General features: G+C 42.1%; 1 protein-coding gene across 1 annotated transcript; it reads left to right on the top strand.

The window, feature by feature from the left end:
* The first annotated feature begins 491 nt into the window (after positions 1 to 491).
* Positions 492 to 17,880, top strand: SPON2 (spondin 2). The gene is made up of 6 exons (XM_066573000.1): positions 492 to 697; positions 1,006 to 1,231; positions 6,104 to 6,327; positions 10,281 to 10,472; positions 12,308 to 12,482; positions 15,061 to 17,880. The coding sequence occupies exons 2-6, from the start codon at positions 1,018 to 1,020 to the stop codon at positions 15,237 to 15,239; spliced, it is 984 nt and encodes a 327-aa protein (XP_066429097.1). The 5' UTR covers positions 492 to 697; positions 1,006 to 1,017; the 3' UTR covers positions 15,240 to 17,880.
* The last annotated feature ends 716 nt before the right edge of the window (positions 17,881 to 18,596 follow it).

The raw sequence follows: 18,596 nt of genomic DNA, 5'->3' as shown, positions 1-18,596 counted from the left end.
CGGGACCTCGTCGACAACCGTGATCTTCATATCCCACGGCCACATCTACTGTTTGGACCCTATGCTGGTACCGTGCCACAAGATATGACTCTGAGCAGCATGTAATATGCATTATATCTCCTCGCACATAATTATATACGTTATCGCCGTCTCGCTAGACTCTTCTGTTCTTCCGACAATAAATGAGCAGAATGGCTCTTTTCAAAAAACCCCAACGGGAACGATATAATGTTATTAGATCCCACAGATGAATCACCCGCCGCACTCACACATGTTCTCCCCCAATACTTATTAGTTAAACTTTCCCTCCGGAGAGTCATTACTTTCACGTATGAGAATGTTTTACGCCGTCGTGACATTTCCCAAATGTACCACTGGGAAGAAAAAAAAAAGCGTCCAGGGGCTGGGTAATGGGAGAGGGGGCTAGGACTTGGGAAACTTAATTTGTTTAGTCAGCAGTCTCTGATTTATTTTTATTGGAGAAACTTGGACCAACTGGCAGCGATGCGCCTCCAAGAAGTAAAAAGGTTGAGCACTGCCTGAAAGTGCGGGGTCTTAAGGTTACCATCAGTGTTGGACAGAGGGGACCCTCTCCAGGCATAAATACATCAGTTCCTCCTTTTCTCCTTAGCAGAAGACTTTAGCTGCCAGCAAACGCAGGTGCCGCAGCCTCCCCGGACTCTGCAGGACGAGACTTGTAAGTAACTTTCTCACGTCTTGCCTCAACTTTCTTCCTGCAGCAGAAAATCAGCAACTTTTCATGTAGCAGAGCTGAATTTGTCATTTAAGATTTTCCTGGAAGTCCTATTTAATCCGCAGAATAACATATCCACCTCTTCTGCATCCTCACACTCAGCTCTGCTACATCTGTGCACATGATTGATTGAATTTGGACTGACTGCACAAGCCAATGTGTTCTCTCCTGCCTCGTCCAGGCTTAAATACATTGCAGATGTAGATAGAGGGAGTCGTGTCTTTATTCATTTTTTTTGCCTTTTTCCGCAGCAAGTGGAAAACATGATTCCGTCGTCGTACAAATCCTACAAAGTTGTCTTGACTGTCTTATCGATTGTTGGCTATTCCAGCTGTCTTCCCCTAAGTGAAGATCCTATTTGCACTGCAGAGGAGATTGCTAAGTATAGGATAGTCTTCACTGGTAGATGGAGTCAGACTGCGTTCCCTAAACAATATCCCCTCTACAGACCGCCAGCGCAGTGGTCATCACTGTTGGGTAAGTGATTGCTGCATGCTATGGAGAATGGAATATGTATAAAATGTAGTCTGTGCATGAAAGTCAGCATTTATGATCCCATAGATATCTAGGAAGTAGCATTAAGGAACAATATTGTAAAAGGACTCGGTAGATATAACCATAGTTAGCATCGCAATGACCCAAAACTCTAGTTTTTGCTTTGTGCTGTCTCTGCAAAACTACCCATCTGACATCCTCAGCCCTGCCACATCTGGCAAACCTTCCTCTGCTCCGTTTGTCATATCCTTCCCAGCTGCTTCAAGCAAGTTCAGCTTTGCTACATCTGCAGTTACATTGCTACATGTAAATGTTTTGGGCGCACATTGAGGTGGGTAATCGAAGTAATTAAAGCAACCCTCCAGTTTTGCAACAAAGTTCTGTCCTAGGGCTGGAGGGGCGGGGAGGGTATATTACCTGTAGTTGTTATTCTCCCGTTTCTGGGTCCTGTTTTTGTCCATCCAAGATGACCGACACACTCTTCAGACTATCTAGTCCGCACAGCACTTTGATAATGTTAGACTACCAATGCACTATACAGTACCTGCTCTCTAATTGGCCAGTGCTGCTCACGTGATCAGTGCAGTCCAATTAGAGAGCAGCGTACAGAAAATTGCAGTGACAACGTTAGACGGCCAAAAACAGGACCCAGAACCGATGGACTGGAGGGTTGGCAGAGAAGAACAAGTGCAGGTAATGTACCCCCTTTCATTTCTGGTCCTCAGACAGAATTTTGTCATGAAATCTGAGAATAACTTTAAGAAAAGGGTGAACTGCACTACCAAGAATGATGGTCTAAACTGTATTTCCAACTGAGATGTGTCTAGAGAGCATGCCAAATCATGTACATGCCCAAGCCTATCCATATTGAAGACCTGTAGACAATCGTTCTTCTGCCGTTTGGTGTCTTCATTGTATGGTATGCAATGGAACATGTGTCCTCTGTTTGAAATGGACGACCATGGAGGTACAATAGTGGAGATGACCATGTGTATAAGCCCTAATACCAAGTTTTATGCTTTGCCTCATTTAGAAAGGCCATATAACTGTGGCAAGTGGTTGAATCACCTCCACTGCCGATTGAGAAGGGTCCTATCTCTATGCCTGTTCACCACTCATCCATATTTACTCTTGTCCCCAAAAATAATTAAGAAACAGCCTAGTGTGTCCTCTCACAACCCTACAGTTTTATGGCATCTGTGGGAAACTCCTTTAACCCTTTCCAATCCACTGTCTGACCTCTGAAGACATTATGACTTAAGACTGTACAGCTCTGATGATGGAAGCCGTCCGTCGGGGTTCTCTTACTGTATATTGCCAGCCTCTCTGCTGTCGGAGCCTATCCAACGTGTCACCTCATGTAGTACTGGATTTAGCCAGCATATAGCGCCGTTGTATAACGGCAGAAAAAGAGTAAGGCCCCTAAGAAAACCAGGATACAAATTGGATTGGAAAGGGTTAAGAGAGACAGACAACTGTGTGAAAAAAAAAGTTTTTGTTGAGGTTATTGGACAAGATGTTAGGTTTGTGGTGGACGATATAATCCTTAAACTGTTAACTTCAATAACTTCTGGTGATCTTTTTCTCCTGATTCTTGTCTGCCCCAAGCTAAATGGCTGCACAATTATCAGGAAGCCTTTTCTGGCTCTCCTCTCTTTCAGTAACCATTTTACTGAGCTGTATGCAAATATCAATAGGGGTACCAGAAAGTGTGACCTTCCGGTTGGCATTGGTGTTCTTACCTGGCTAGTAGAGTTTTTGCCTTCATCTCAGAAAAATCAATGAATTTGAGCAGTTGCATTAGCTGTTCAGAAGTGACCAAGACTAGATTATTCCATGCCGGGACACAGCATTTCAGCTTTTGGCGTTTTTTTCAAGATGTCATACACAATAATTGGACTCACGCACATGGAAATACCTTCTACATGGATCGGGTAAAATGCCACTAAATCTCTGTATAGGTCCCTAGTATGAACCTGTATTGCAATCTGTATAACATCATATGGTGCCTCTGGAAGTAGAAATGCCATAATATGGAAGATGTGGTAGAGCATATCATGTGTGCCATTGAAGGCACTTGATGGTATAGTATGGACCATAGCCATCTTTGGGCACCATATTCAGGATGCATACAACACCGATCCATAATATGTCCATGTGCATGAGCCCTAAGTTAGAAAATAATATTGAGAGGCTAAAGCATTGGATCCAACCAATTTAGGAATTCATGTGCTTGGGTTAGTTGGTTATCAATCCTCATAATGACTCAACCCTAAAGTTCACTGTCAAGATCTGGCAGCATATTGATGGCATTAGAGATAGAATGTGGTAGCTAGCTGCCTGCCCTAAGGGCATTCAATGAGCAGGTGAGCGGACTCCAGTATTTCTACTGTATCTCTAACTAAGCTGCTGCACTCTATGCGTGTTGGAAATAACCGGAAATGATGTTGTGAAAACCCTTCAAAGTTGATTAATTTGCAAGTTATTTATGAACTTCTTATCCATTTTCCTTTCCCAGGAATGTTTATGAGAAATAACCAGCATAAAATGTAAAAAAAAAACCAGCAACTTAAGGTAGCCCCACTGTACTGTCAGATCTAACAAGTTGGATTCAAAGGATTTGTCTACTTTGGACAATCCCTTTAAGTCAGAAAGGTCGCCGTTGATGAATTGATTACAAGCTGCCCCACTGCTAGAGCTCCCAGTGAAGGAATCTAGGAAAAGTATTTGAATACTCTGCAGTGCCTCCACAGGTAAAATGAAGCATTACACAGATCTCAATATCTATGTAATGTATGGACATGTTAGGTCCTCCAGGATGGAGCTTACCATCTATAGTCGCTCTACTGTATGTGGGCCATGAGACGGGGAGCTCCTTGAATAAAATAAAACTGCTCTAAGAGGGTATTTAAGAATGAGCTCTCAAGTAACAAGAAAATAGCAGAATTATCACCTTATCATTAGGCCTGAATTGAGAAAAAAAACATCAAGTAATTCAGGATCACTCAAAATTAAGTAATTCAACAATGATGGGAATATTAAATGGGTTTTACATTTTTAGCATTGTTTGGGGGTTCTTACTTGGCTTCTCACTAGAATTGAGCAAACTGAACCAATAGAATCTTGTATTGTGTCAAACTTTGCTTAAAGTTCAGTTTGGCATGAACCTGACCGAGCTTTTAGCAATGTTCTACCCAAGACAGGGTTCAAGTGGTTTGGTTCACTCAACACTAGTCCTGAACACTGATGTATAATACTGTCTAAGATCCATAAAATCCCTGAATAACACTATCAGGGCTCAGTCACATGGGCGCATCGGTGCCCGTGTTACTGTAGGTAGGAGACGGCCGTACCTCAAGACGGACTTCTCTTTGCAGCGCCGGGAGAAAGAACATGTGACCTGCTTCATTGCCGGTCATGTGTTCTTTCGTCAGCGCTGCAGAGAGACGGCCGTCTTGAGGTACGGACGTCTTCTAACTGTTAGTCACACGGGCGCATCGGCGCTGGTGTACGGGTGCCGATGTGCCCGTGTGACTGAGCCCTCAGAGTTCTATACAGAACTTTGATGGCTTTAGTGAATGTCCAGTTCAAACTAATTTGGACCGAACCAAACGTTTTGCAGAAGTTCGGCTAACTGGCTAAATCGAACTTTTAAAAAGTTTGCTCATCACTACTGCCCATCAACATCCTGAATGACAGGATTTTAGTGCAGCGTCCGAGGAGGGGGCCCACAGCCAAGGAGATGGCAGGGTAGGTAAGGGATTTCTTTCACGGTGGCTCTACCATCTCCTTCCCTGAGGGTATCTTGGAACCCGTCCAAGTTACTGCTGGGGGAGGTCACAGGGAAAGGGTACCTAGTGGTTACCTTTACCTTGAATCTTCTTGTCACTCGTGACATCACTGTTCCGTCCTCTGTAGTGAAACTCGTTGTATGAAATAACTTAGTCCACAAACAGGGATAACTTTCTAACCGGGAACGGTCGTTAATGTCTGTTTACTGTAACTTGATAACGGTTCAACACTAGATTGGCACAGATACAACAGAAGGAGGTGGTGTGACAGGGAGGACAGTCAGGGCAATCCGCACAATCCACAGTCGTAGTTATCTGTGTGATCCCACTCCTGGGGACTCTCTCCAACTCTCTACCGGTACACAATCACGCTTCCTGTGCCTTCCTTCACCAAGCAACGATTCCTTCCTCAGTCAGTGCTTAGTGGTAGCACTGACACATCCCGGGTGGAATGATCCCAGGCCAAGCAGTAGGGAATCGCTCCGCTTCCAAAGGTTGAAATTTGTGGGGAAAAGGGCAAAATCCACACAGTTGCTTAATTTCCATATGGGAAATATCTGCAGCATGTACATGAGATCTATTAGACTCTCATTTAGTTTTTTGTACTGTATTTAGTTTCTATGGCGAAATCTGAGCTGAAAGTTTGCAACTAAAATGCCCTACTTGCATCTACCACAAGCTCTCTGCTATATACTACTATCCAATGGACGACAGCAAGAGAAGAGTATTCACTGTTGGTCAACCAGCAATCATGGCATAATGATAACTAGAGGTAGATACCATAAATATATGCTCACCATTGCTTGACGACATTCTTACATTTGCTGCCTACAAAATACATGCAGTGTTGGCATTGCCAATGCTGCAACAAAGATGGATGTCTTCATTCTTCATTTACCCCCAGTAGTTTTGTCACCATCTTAGATAAATATCGAATCTTCTTTGTTGCACTGAATAAGTGGAATAGATTGCACATGTTTGTGGATGTGACATAGTTTACTAACAGTCCGACTTGAGAATATCCAGACCTACAAGATGACAATAGATTTCTCTTATCCAACAGGAGTGAGTCATAGTTCTGACTACCACATGTGGAAAAAAAATATCCATGCCAGCAATGGAGTGCGTGACTTTGCAGAGAAAGGAGAAGCGTGGGCCCTAATGAAAGAGATAGAAGCAGCGGGGGAGAAAATCCAAAGTGTACATGGCGTTTTCTCAGCTCCGTCCATCTCTAGCGGGACAGGCCAGTCCTCAACTGAGCTAGAAACTCATTCCAGACACCCCTATGTAAGTACTTCCAAGTCATGTGGCCTTAAAATGCCCCAATGTGATCATGCAAACTTTATAATGGTGGTCTCCAAGCGGAGGCATTTCAGCAGTTCCAAAACAAATTTCTGAGTCCATGGGCCTTATTATCAGTCTGCTGTATTATGAGCCACATCGCAGACTAGTTATTTGTACCTGCCAGCGCAGTAACCTTCTATTCTGTACAAGACTACTTCTTGTGGCACGGTTATCTGTGTCATTGGCTCCCAACATCCCATTGGCCATTCTATAAGTAATTTTTGTATGCTTTTTCATTGTTATTGGGGAGCTAATTATCTTATAGTTATGCTACCTAAATTCTTTGTATCCTTATTATTATCCCTCCATATGGCCTTAAAGAGGTTTTCTGGGCATAAACTATTGATGACCAATCCTCATGATAGGATATCAGTGGTTGATTGGTTGGCATCCACCACTCTGGATACCCGATGATCAGTCAATTGATGCTACAGTGGCCTTCGAGTGAGCAACGCTGTCACTTGCATCCATATGAGACACCTTGAAAGGAAACTGTTCCTGGTATAGCAACTCAATCCCATTCCCTTGAACAAGACTGAATTGCTCTCAGGCCATGCGATCAACGATATGACACCACAGACCTCAGAAGAGGCTGCAGCGCTCACCTGAGTGGCGGATCCTCACTGATGAACTTCTGATAACCTGTTCTGATGATAGGTCATCAGTAGTTTGGTCCAGGAAAACCCCTTTAAAAGTATTCCCCATATGGCCATGTTATCTTTCCCTATTGTTTCCTTCTTATTTACCTTACCTGCTACTTTTTTATCTACCCCTACATCAGTTATCCACCCATATCACCTTGCTGTGTGTGCCTACCCCCCCCCCCCCCATTGTTTTCTTTTATGCCTCCTATGTGCCCTTGCTATCTGCCACCATTCTTTTTATGTTGTTGTTTCTCTTTATCTGGAGATCTAAAGGTGCCCATCAATGTTCAATAGCTGTTGGCCAAACATTCATTCAGTGGACAGCTATTTCTCTTGATTTTTCCAAACACATAAGCATTTGGTTCATCCTCCTGTTTATGCATTTTGTGGAGCGAACTGCAGCCAGACAGCTCTGATGAGGGCTTATCTCCAGGAGGGACAAATGATTGGGGATTGAAATTCAACGCACCTAATCTTTCTTTTCCCAAATATCATCTGTTGGGTGAAAGTTAAAATTCCCCTCCAAACATTCTACAGTTGCCCGGTCCAGTTGGAATCGGTAAAATGACTAAAGTCTACTAAAAAGTTTAGATTTTACCCACCATATTCTAATAGGATGCTTAATATGAATATATAACTAATATTTAATAAAGTCTTATTTTTCTAAATAACTATATCTTCTACCATCCTTTGTGTTAATACTGCTTTTACATACAAGAATAAAAGTTGTATATTACTGCCTCTATGTACAAGAATATAACTACTATAGTACTGCCCCTATGTACAAGAATATAGCTACTATAATACTGCCCCCTATGTACAAGAAAATAACTACCATAATACTGCCCCCAATGTACAAGAATACAACTACTGTAATACTGCCCTCAATGTACAAGAATATAACTACTATAATACTGCCCCCTATGTACAAGAATACAACTACCATAATATTGCCCTCAATGTACAAGAATATAACTACTATAATACTGCACGCTATGTAGAAGAATATAACTACTATAATACTGCCTCCTATGTACAAGAATATAACTACTATAATACTGCACGCTATGTAGAAGAATATAACTACTATAATACTGCCCCCTATGTACAAGAATATAACTACTATAATACTGCCCCTATGTAGAAGATCATAACTACTATAATACTGCCCCCATGTACAAGAATATAACTACTATAATACTGCCCCCTATGTACAAGAATATAACTACTATAATACTGCCCCCTATGTACAAGAATATAACTACTATAATACTGCCTCCTATGTACAAGAATATAAATACTATAATACTGCCCCCTATGTACAAGAATATAACTACTATAATACTGCCCCCTATGTACAAGAATATAACTACTATAATACTGCCCCCTATGTACAAGAATATAACTACTATAATACTGCCCCAATGTACAAGAATATAACTACTATAATACTGCCCCCATATGTACAAGAATATAACTACTATAATACTGCCCCCTATGTACAAGAATATAACTACTATAATACTGCCCCCTATGTACAAGAATATAACTACTATAATACTGCCTCTCATGTTCAAGAATATAACTACTATAATACTGCCCCTATGTAGAAGATCATAACTACTATAATACTGCCCCCATGTACAAGAATATAACTACTATAATACTGCCCCCTATGTACAAGAATATAACTACTATAATACTGCCCCCTATGTACAAGAATATAACTACTATAATACTGCCTCCTATGTACAAGAATATAAATACTATAATACTGCCCCCTATGTACAAGAATATAACTACTATAATACTGCCCCAATGTACAAGAATATAACTACTATAATACTGCCCCCATATGTACAAGAATATAACTACTATAATACTGCCTCTTATGTTCAAGAATATAACTACTACAATACTGTCCCCCTATATACAAGAATATAACCACTATAATACTGCCCCCATGTACAAGAATATAACTGCTATAATACTGGCCCCTATGTACAAGACTATAACTACTATAATACTGCCCCTATGTACAAGAATATAACTACTATAATACTGCCCCCTATGTACAAGAATATAACTACTATAATACTGCCCCCTATGTACAAGACTATAACTACTATAATACTGCCCCTATGTACAAGAATATAACTACTATAATACTGCCCCCTATGTACAAGAATATAACTACTATAATACTGACCCTATGTACAAGACTATAACTACTATAATACTGCCCCATATGTACAAGAATATAACTACTATAATACTGCCCCCTATGTACCAGAATATAACTACTATAATACTGCCCCTTATGTACAAGAATATAACTACTATAATACTGCCCCTATGTACAAGAATATAACTACTATAATACTGCCCCCTATGTACAAGAATATAACTACTATAATACTGCCCCTATGTACAAGAATATAACTACTATAATAGTGCCCCCTATGTACAAGAATATAACTATTATAATACTGCCCCCTATGTACAAGGATATAACTACTATAATACTGCTCCTATGTACAAGAATATAACTACTATAATACTGCTCCTATGTACAAGAATATAACTACTATAATACTGCTCCTATGTACAAGAATATAACTACTATAATACTGCCCCCTATGTACAAGAATATAACTACTATAATACTGCCCTCTATATACAAGAATATAACTACTATAATACTGCCCCATGTGTACAAGAATATAACTACTATAATACTGCCCCTATGTACAAGAATATAACTACTATAATACTGCCACTATGTACAAGAATATAACTACTATAATACTGCCTCCTCTGTACAAGAATATAACTACTATAATACTGCCCCTATGTACAGGAATATAACTACTATAATACTGTCCCTATGTACAGGAATATAACTACTATAATACTGCCCCTATGTACAAGAATATAGCTACTATAATACTGCCCCCTATGTACAAGAATATAACTACTATAATACTGCCCCCTATGTACAAGAATATAACTACTATAATACTGCCCCTATGTACAAGAATATAACTACTATAATACTGCCCTCTATGTACAAGAATATAACTACTATAATATTGGCTCTTACTGGATATAAACTGGTAGGGTAAGTTTAATGTCATATAATCTGCTTTGTTCCGTAATATGTATTTTTTATATGTGATTATATGACAATTGGCTTTCTTTGGCACTAATTTTAAATCTTTTTTGCTTTCTGAATCTGTTCTCCATATTCAGGTTTCATTTATGGTAAGAATTGTACCAAGTCCTGACTGGTTTGTGGGGATCAATAGTCTAAATCTTTGTGGTGGAAAGGCTTGGAAAAAGAGCGTGTCCATAGATCTCCATCCTTATGACGCTGGGACTGACAGTGGATTTACATTCTCTTCACCAAATTTTGCCACCCTCCCACAGGGCACTGTGACTGAGGTATGTAGGGTAACATAACTGTAAAGGGTGTGCGCCTTCAGAAAGTGCCACTTTTTAATATCATGAGTATATATTTTTTATTACCTTTTTAATGAGTTTTTTTTACATATTTCTTGTGACTCTAAAATATTGCAGTTTTCATTCTGGCCACTGGAGCAAACATAACAAGATGACACTTTTTGTGTTATGCAGCTCACTTCTCAGCTTTGCTGTGTAGCCTGAGGCAGAATGAGCCAATTTATCATTGAAATCAACGTGAGCCGTGCCTGAAGTGACAAGCGCCGGCCACTACACAGAGGTTGGTGCAGAGACGTCCGCTGCTTCTGCTCTGTCCTCTGTGAATTTGCGGCACTGACAGCATGCGCCCGCTCAGCTGATCGGTCAAAGTCCAGAGTCACGGACCCCAGTCGATCAACTATTGATGACTTATCCTAAGGATAGGTCATCAATAGTATTTTCCCTGGAAAACCACTTTAAGAGGCACTCCAGAGAAACGTTTTTCGTTTCCCGGGTGTATGATTGCCACAGAGAGCAGTTAGTGTAGTTAATACACTACTGATACCTACTGATCGCTACAATGCTGAAATTTCGCCTTTTCTTCAACCCCATTGAGACCCCCACTGTGACTATTTGTATGCTCCGGCATCTTCTGTGTCCCAGAAGTAACTTTTCTCTACTCATTGCTATGTAAGTGAGGCAGAGTGGGTGGTGTTGTGTATGGTGCGGTGGTGACAGGCCGAGACGGAGGCATCAGGTGTTTTTTTCAAACTAATAAAACTTTGCCAAAACCTTCATGATGACGTCTGCTACTTCTCCAACTCGCCGGCAGGAAAAGCGGCTCCTTCTCTTTCCACACGACGTGGTGTCATTTTTTGACCCCAAGTCGTGAGACCTTTTTGTAAACCAGTTCATCCATATGGCTCATGCTGCTTCTCTTTGCTACAGTTAGTCTCCGATTCCTCACAGCATGAGTACATGGCCACCATTTTCCTCAGTGGCTTCTGCTACTTTTCTGTTGTCTCTGGCTGACTGCTCTCTACTGCCGCCACTCAAGGTGCTCACGCTCATGTGTACTGCTACATAGGGCACCCTGTGATGCAGCTCTACTTATACAGCACCTGCAAGTGCTGAGAAAAGTCCCGAACAAGGGCAGGGCCTACCCCGTATTACTTCCCTATCAATGGAGCAGTCTCTCTGGTTGTGATGCACTAGCCTTGTCACCACCCACATATTTAAGAGGGTGGAGCCCCCTTCTTCACAGTGCTTCAGAGCCCTACAAATATGGCACCTCTTGCACCTTTCAGCCCGCCCCGATCCCTGCTTCTGGCAGGAGAACAAGGCTCTTTACACTGGTGCTGGCAAGCACCTGTCTGCTCTACGCTGTCCTCCCTCCTGGCCAAGTCCTGGACCAGTTGGGGCAGGGTTAAATGCCATGGCCTCATAGCCACTGAACTGGGCCACACAGTCGCTCCTATGTGGAAGGGAAAGGACGGCAGTGCTACTGAGCTACATAAGCCTCAATAGACTGTCATAGGAGTAGTTGCAGAAAAGCCACTTGTGGGACACAAAAGACGCTGCAGGATACAAGTAGTCACAGCGGAGGTTAGATACGATGATGGGCATGGGCACAGAGCCATAATCTCAGCAACGTAGCAATGGGTAAGAATGTCAACTGCCCCAATGTGCTCTCTGACAGTTGTACCTCGGAGAAACAATAAAGCGTTTCCCTGCAGCAGTCCGTTAACTAAAACAGGTGAAAAGTTTATAAAAATTATTTGAACTTTGGCCTCCAGGAGTGAAATTGCAAATGTAAAAACCTTTCTCTCCTGTGGCAGATTACATCCTCCTCGCCAAGTCATCCGGCAAACTCATTCTTTTATCCCCGGCTAAAGAGACTCCCACCAATTGCAAAAGTGACATTTATAAAACTTAAAGGCAAGATAACATCATTCCTTGATATAGCATCAAACGTGACGGCTACAGGGAACGAAATTGAGGAGCATCTCCCAGGTAAGTCACTGCTTATTCGATCAATATGACATGAAGTAATTCAATAGTTCATCGGTGAGTGTCTGCCACCTGGGACACCCTGTGATCTACTGTTCTCTGATTTTCGCTGGAAGTAGACAGCTCTGCTTCCACTGCAATGACCAGGCTTGGTATTATAGGCAAAATTCCCATTCACTTCAATGCCTGTAATACCAAGTCTGGCCACTGCAGTGGAAACAGAGCTGTCTACTTCCTGCAGAAATCAGCGCAGTGTACAAATATACCAGCCAAGAGATCAGCATATTGGTGAGGGTCCTGTGCAGCAGTCTGTTACCAATGTACTATTGATAACCTATCCTATGGATAGAACATCAATAGTTTACAACTGGACAACCTGTTTAAGTGTCATCCAAATAGAAAGTGAATTGAGCAGCACAACCAGTGATCCCAGATAGTATTTCTTTATTGATCCATAAAGGGCAGAGCAGCAACGTTTCAACTCCTTCTGGAGTCTTTGTCAAGCTACAGAAGGAGTTGAAACGTTGTTGCTCTGCCCTTTATGGATCAATAAAGAAATACTATCTGGGATCACTGGTTGTGCTGCTCAATTCACTTTCTATTTGGATGACGTCGTTAGTCCTTGGAGTCGGGACTTGCTGAGCTTTGCACACCAGACCCACACCTCGCACCTAATGGTGCACCTATTTGCTTATTTGAACCCCTTTAAGTGTATCTGTACCCATAAGCAGAGACCGTAACCTACACTCTTCAGGGTCTGTGGATCCTTCCAAAGTCTGAAGTATACGGAGAAGCAAGCTACTTCCTGCCTCATAACATCATGTAATGATAATGGAGGGATTATGAAGGACCCGGACAATCCCCTTGTAAGCAGACAGTATATAAATACGTTTTTTAGACTTCAGCTGAAATGTTACTTGTGATACAGTATATCCACCATTCTTCTAGTGCCCTCTGGAGGCCACATAGAAGAATTCCAAGTTCCTATACAGTAGTCCTGTTATGTACATGGGGCTCTAGTATTCTTGTAAGGATAGAATGCCCTCTCCCTATTGGGACTTATTTTAAGCACCCGCTTACTCAATGGGAAGTTTCATCAGAGACAATTAAAGAAGTATTCTATGCAAAACATAGATTTGGTTCTATTTGCTTCGCTGCCCACTTTGGAAAAGTGATAATATTGATAGTCACTTTTAAGTTATTTCCCTACCCCCAAATGATCGATTCTTCTGAAACCCCAAGGGACTGCTTGTATCAACACGAGCCTGGACACAACTCCTTAGGAGGGAAAATGCAGGATTACATAGTATCCATTCAAGTGAATCAATGACCTTAGGTCGGGATGGGTAATGTTTCTCCTTAGGCAGAGCTCTTACTGAGGAGACGTATAAGGTCATGGAAATTGAAAGGTCGAACAATGCCTCCATAGCATCACCTATTGGAAGGCAGCATTCCTGCAAGTCAATGTCAGACCTTTTAATGAGCCTTAGGACAATGACTGGGAATATAAACTAAAACCAGAGGCCAATGATGTTGGTCTAGAAGAGTGCAGGGCTTGTTAGAAGTCTGACATTGAAGGAATGTTACCTTCTAATAGGTGGCGCTGTAGAGGCACTGTTTCATCTTTCAATTTGCATAAATTTCCCAGAGGAGCATGCATGGTCTTATAAGTCTACTCACTAGCTAATTTCCCAGATCCACATCATAGGCCTCTCACCTAGCCAAGCTGGTGGACCTAGTGCACACTAATGAGGAGCAAAACCCCCGAAACAAAATGCCTTTACATGGTTATCTTTTCCTTCTGGAGAAATCAATGTGAGTGCTGCCTCCTATTACCCTTCTGTCTTTGACCGCAGTAAGGAGCTAGCAGTGTAATAGGAGGCAGCGCTCCCATTGATTTCAATGAGAGTGAAGCTGTCTACAGTATTACACACCAGGCTCTGACCGCCGATGATGATGTTCCACCCCTGCTGCACTGACGGCGACCTGGACGATCAGCTGATCATCGGGGACTCCGAGCGTTGGACACCAAAATCAACTATTGATGACCTATCCTGAAGATGGTTCACCAATAGTAAAAGCCTGGAATTCTCCTTTACTCCAGTCCTGGCCTGTCTGAGCAGTGGTGGAGGAACCTGCAGAAACACTGTGCTACACTGTTTCTGTTACTCCCATTGAAGTCAATAAGTGCTATAGATACAATGTAGCACAGCTGGCTACGCCGTTTGTGAAGCTCCCAAGTTACAGAAACAGCATAGGTCGTAGTGCTCTGCCATTTCCTTATCTCCCTTAAACGTCTATGGGAATTACGGAAACACTGCAGTGCAGCCTGCTTGAATGTTTCAGTAAGTCATGACCGCCTCCAGCCGCCACATTCAGCTGGTGGGTGATTGGGGCCAAAACTACAGATAGATGCTTTCCCACCTCTAGGACCCACACCTATCAGACTTTCATGACGTGAACATGGCATGGAACTCTAAAGTAGGAGTATCCCTTTAATTCTCGTCCTCCATTGCTGTTCTTCTCCATGCCTCTCATTAGGTGAGAGTAATACTTTAATCTGTTCACCTCTTTCTTTCAGGAACACCTTTGGACTGCGAGGTGTCCTTGTGGTCCCCCTGGGGCTTGTGTAAAGGCAGCTGTGGCTCCAAGGGAGTCGAAATTCGAACCCGCTACATCCGCATGAAAGCGGCCAACAATGGGACAGCTTGTCCATCTCTCAGCGACAACAAAGATTGTGAACCTGAGAACTGCATATAGGACAGAACGAACGGGTGTAACTTATTGTAGGAAGATCTTCAATCCCTTAGTTATAAATGATACAAATGTGTTGTGTGACGGTTATATATTGTCTGTAACCAGCGGTGGAACTTGAAGTTTTTGGTCTCCAATGCAAAGTCTGTACCAGGGACCCCCTACCATGTGCCATCTATTGTGGCAGAGAGCCAGTGCTTTAAGCTCCTTTGGGTGCGACTGCTATCTTTGCACCGTCTATAACTACACCCCTGTCTATAACAAGACTCTTCCACTACAGTCTTGAAGATAAATAGGAGAATTACAAGTCTTGGATGAGCAACTTATAGACTAATTCTCGTCAAGCGAGGGAAATTCTCTATATTTTTGTCCACAGGGGGCAGTGTTGTAGTTAGTGCTGGTAGACTACAGATATTCGAGCCAGTGGTCAGTACCAGGATACTCCAGGGTTGGAGCGGAAGCCACCATTGTGTAGCTCCGAATTGCAGTGCAGGTCTTATTGAAATCAATGGGACCCCAGCCTGCAATTACAAGGGCCGGCCACTACACAGGAGTCGGAGCAGTGGCTTCCGTTATGACTCTGGAATATCCCGGCACTGACAGTGGGGGCTGCCTGAAAAACCCCTTTAATTTCTAGATGGTTTGTAGAAATTACAAATATGCACTTATCACTTTCATCCTCCCACGACCCTAGGTAGTTCATGTAAAGTGTCATTTTCTAACATATTTGGTCAATTTCTTGCAGTTTTCAAGATATCTGCTTGCCGTTAGGGCGCATTCACACGAACCATATTCTCTTGCGAGTTTTGTTCGATAAGATGCACTCAAAACTCGCATTCACACAAGCGCGGCACGTTCTATCTTTTGTGGTTTCCTTCGGAACGCATCGCCTATTGTTTTCAATGGGACCTGAAAAGACATTGCGTGGCACTCGCATTTCATGGATTGTATAGGTGAATGCGATGCAATGTTTCGCACTGAAGTCATTGGGAAACACTTATGATCTTATCCCACTTGTGAAACATGAGCATGAGGATCGCAATTTCACAGAAGCGATACAATTTGTAATCACCATGAAAATTGCACTTTGGCAATCGTGATATCAAGCCGAGTTTCTCAGCCCAATTTCGTGCTCGCCCGTGAGGCTGCGTTCACACGGGCATTTTTAATGCGAGTCAGAGATGGCGAGAACTTGCGCTGAAAGAGAAACCATTCATTTAAATGGATTCATTCACACGTGCGATTTTTTTTTTTTTTTAGTCGGACCGATAATCAGTTTGAAAGAAAGTTGTCATTGTACGTCCTACTTTTGTATGATTCTATTATTTTCTATGGGAGCGTTCAAAAAACGCATCACTCTCCCATGTGATGTCTGAAGAACACATGAGTGCAATACGTTACCAAAAAAATAAATGCTATTTTGTTGCAAATTTCAGATGAAAATCACCCATTCAAGTCCATGGATGCGTTTAAAAAAAACGTACTGCGCTTGTTTGATGCGATTGTGATCCATTTTTACTGCATGTAATCAAGTATGCAGAATCCATCGTGCACTTATTTTATTATGTGTATATAAATCGGGGGCAAAGTGGCCAAAAAAGTGGCTAACAGTCATGAAAGTCGTGTAAAAACTGCACGAAAAATCAATATTATTTTTCAAGACTTCAAAATAAAAAAAAAATAAAGCGCCGTTGTAAATATATACTTACTATGGGGACCATAATAAGAAAACAATCAGGACCTTACAATTTATTTAACGTGTAAAAAACGGATAGCAATTCATGTAAAAGTCACAAAAATGCATGAAATTTGCTTTAAAATTGTACAGTAAACAGTCAGTTTTTCACTCACCGATTGCGTTTGACCATGTGAATGCAGCCATGTTTGATGACTCTCTTCCTTCATCATCATCATGTAACTGGGATGCCTTTTTAATCTCTACAAGTAAACCATTGAGATCACTATTCAATTACTGCAAGCAGAGATTTTGAGAACTGCAAGCAATTAAACCTTTGCAATCCAATTTTGGATTCAGTGTTTCTGAGGGGGCTTTCTCTTTCTGCCATTGTACAATGGCGCCATCTGCTGGATAGAACCAGTACTGCAGTATGTGACATGCCGGAGAGGCCCCCAACAACAGAGCGGCCGGCAATATACAGTAAGAATACCCTGCCGGACGTCTTCCGACATCGGAGCTGTACAGCCTTCAATCAGAATGTCTGTAGATGTCAGACAGTGGATTGGAAAGGGTTAATGTACAAAGTGTATTAGAAAATGACAGAACTTTTAGATTTGGCTATGCTGAGACTTTTTGCAGTACAATTGAACATTTGCAACTATCCGGCTCCGGCTGCGGTTCCAAGGACTGCGTTGATACAACTCAATAGTTCCAATCAATCAGCTGCGCTCCAGAAAGTCTCTCAGGGTAGCTGCGGCCTTATTCGCTGAAAGTAGAATACTGCTTTAATTTGCTGACTGTTCTTACAGTTTGGATTGCTTGTTTATAGCGCCCTCTAGTGGCAGGATACAGAGCTGCCATTAAATGGTATCATTGTCCTTATTTATACATATGCTGTATATTGGTGCTCGAATATTAAAAACACTTTTTTGACATTATGATGAAATTAAAGACCTATAATTTATTATGCATCTGGAATAATTCTTTTATTATAATGACGGGTAATGGGGACGACAGAAAATACGGATTTGGGTTAAAGAGCAAGAGTGCCAGAATGGTGGCAACAGAACAGGACGTATTCCTACGTATTAGGTGTAAAGTAAGCAGTGATCAAAATCTAAGAATCATGAGGCTGCATCTTTAAAACACATTGGTTGGCAATCATCAGTATTGTCAGACAGCAAAAAATGGCACAAATCCTGGGTGATTCACTAATCTGAACGCTCCTCAGTAACTTTGTAATCTCAGCTTGGTTCTCAGTTGATCTGTATTTATTGATGAGAACATATGCTGAAAATGGCGCCTCCATCATGTAAGCAGTTTTTACGCGAGGCTGCATATTCGCAAAGACATCTGCTCGTGTATGGCAGCACCCTCCTGCCGTATCGTGTCTTTCAGGGCGCCAATTGTTCGTGGATTATATCTATATACACGGCCCTTCAGTAAACTCCACAAGAAGAAGCAGGTGGCGTCAGGCCTGGTGATTTCTGCGGCCCCTCTGGACATCGCGGGTACAGTTGACTGTGTTGGGAGGTGTGATGGTCCAATAGGCATAGGGAGAGATTTATGAGACACTCTAAAACAAAACTTGTCTGTTGCGCACGACAGCCAATCACAGCACGGCTTTCATTCCTCATAGAGCTGGGATATAATGAAAGCTGCTCTGTGATTGGCTGCTATGAACA

This window comes from Eleutherodactylus coqui, chromosome 7 (genome assembly GCF_035609145.1).
Source record: "Eleutherodactylus coqui strain aEleCoq1 chromosome 7, aEleCoq1.hap1, whole genome shotgun sequence".
Lineage (NCBI taxonomy): Eukaryota > Metazoa > Chordata > Amphibia > Anura > Eleutherodactylidae > Eleutherodactylus > Eleutherodactylus coqui.
Note: the sequence above shows the minus strand (reverse complement) of the source record. Positions and strands in the feature narration are given on the sequence as shown.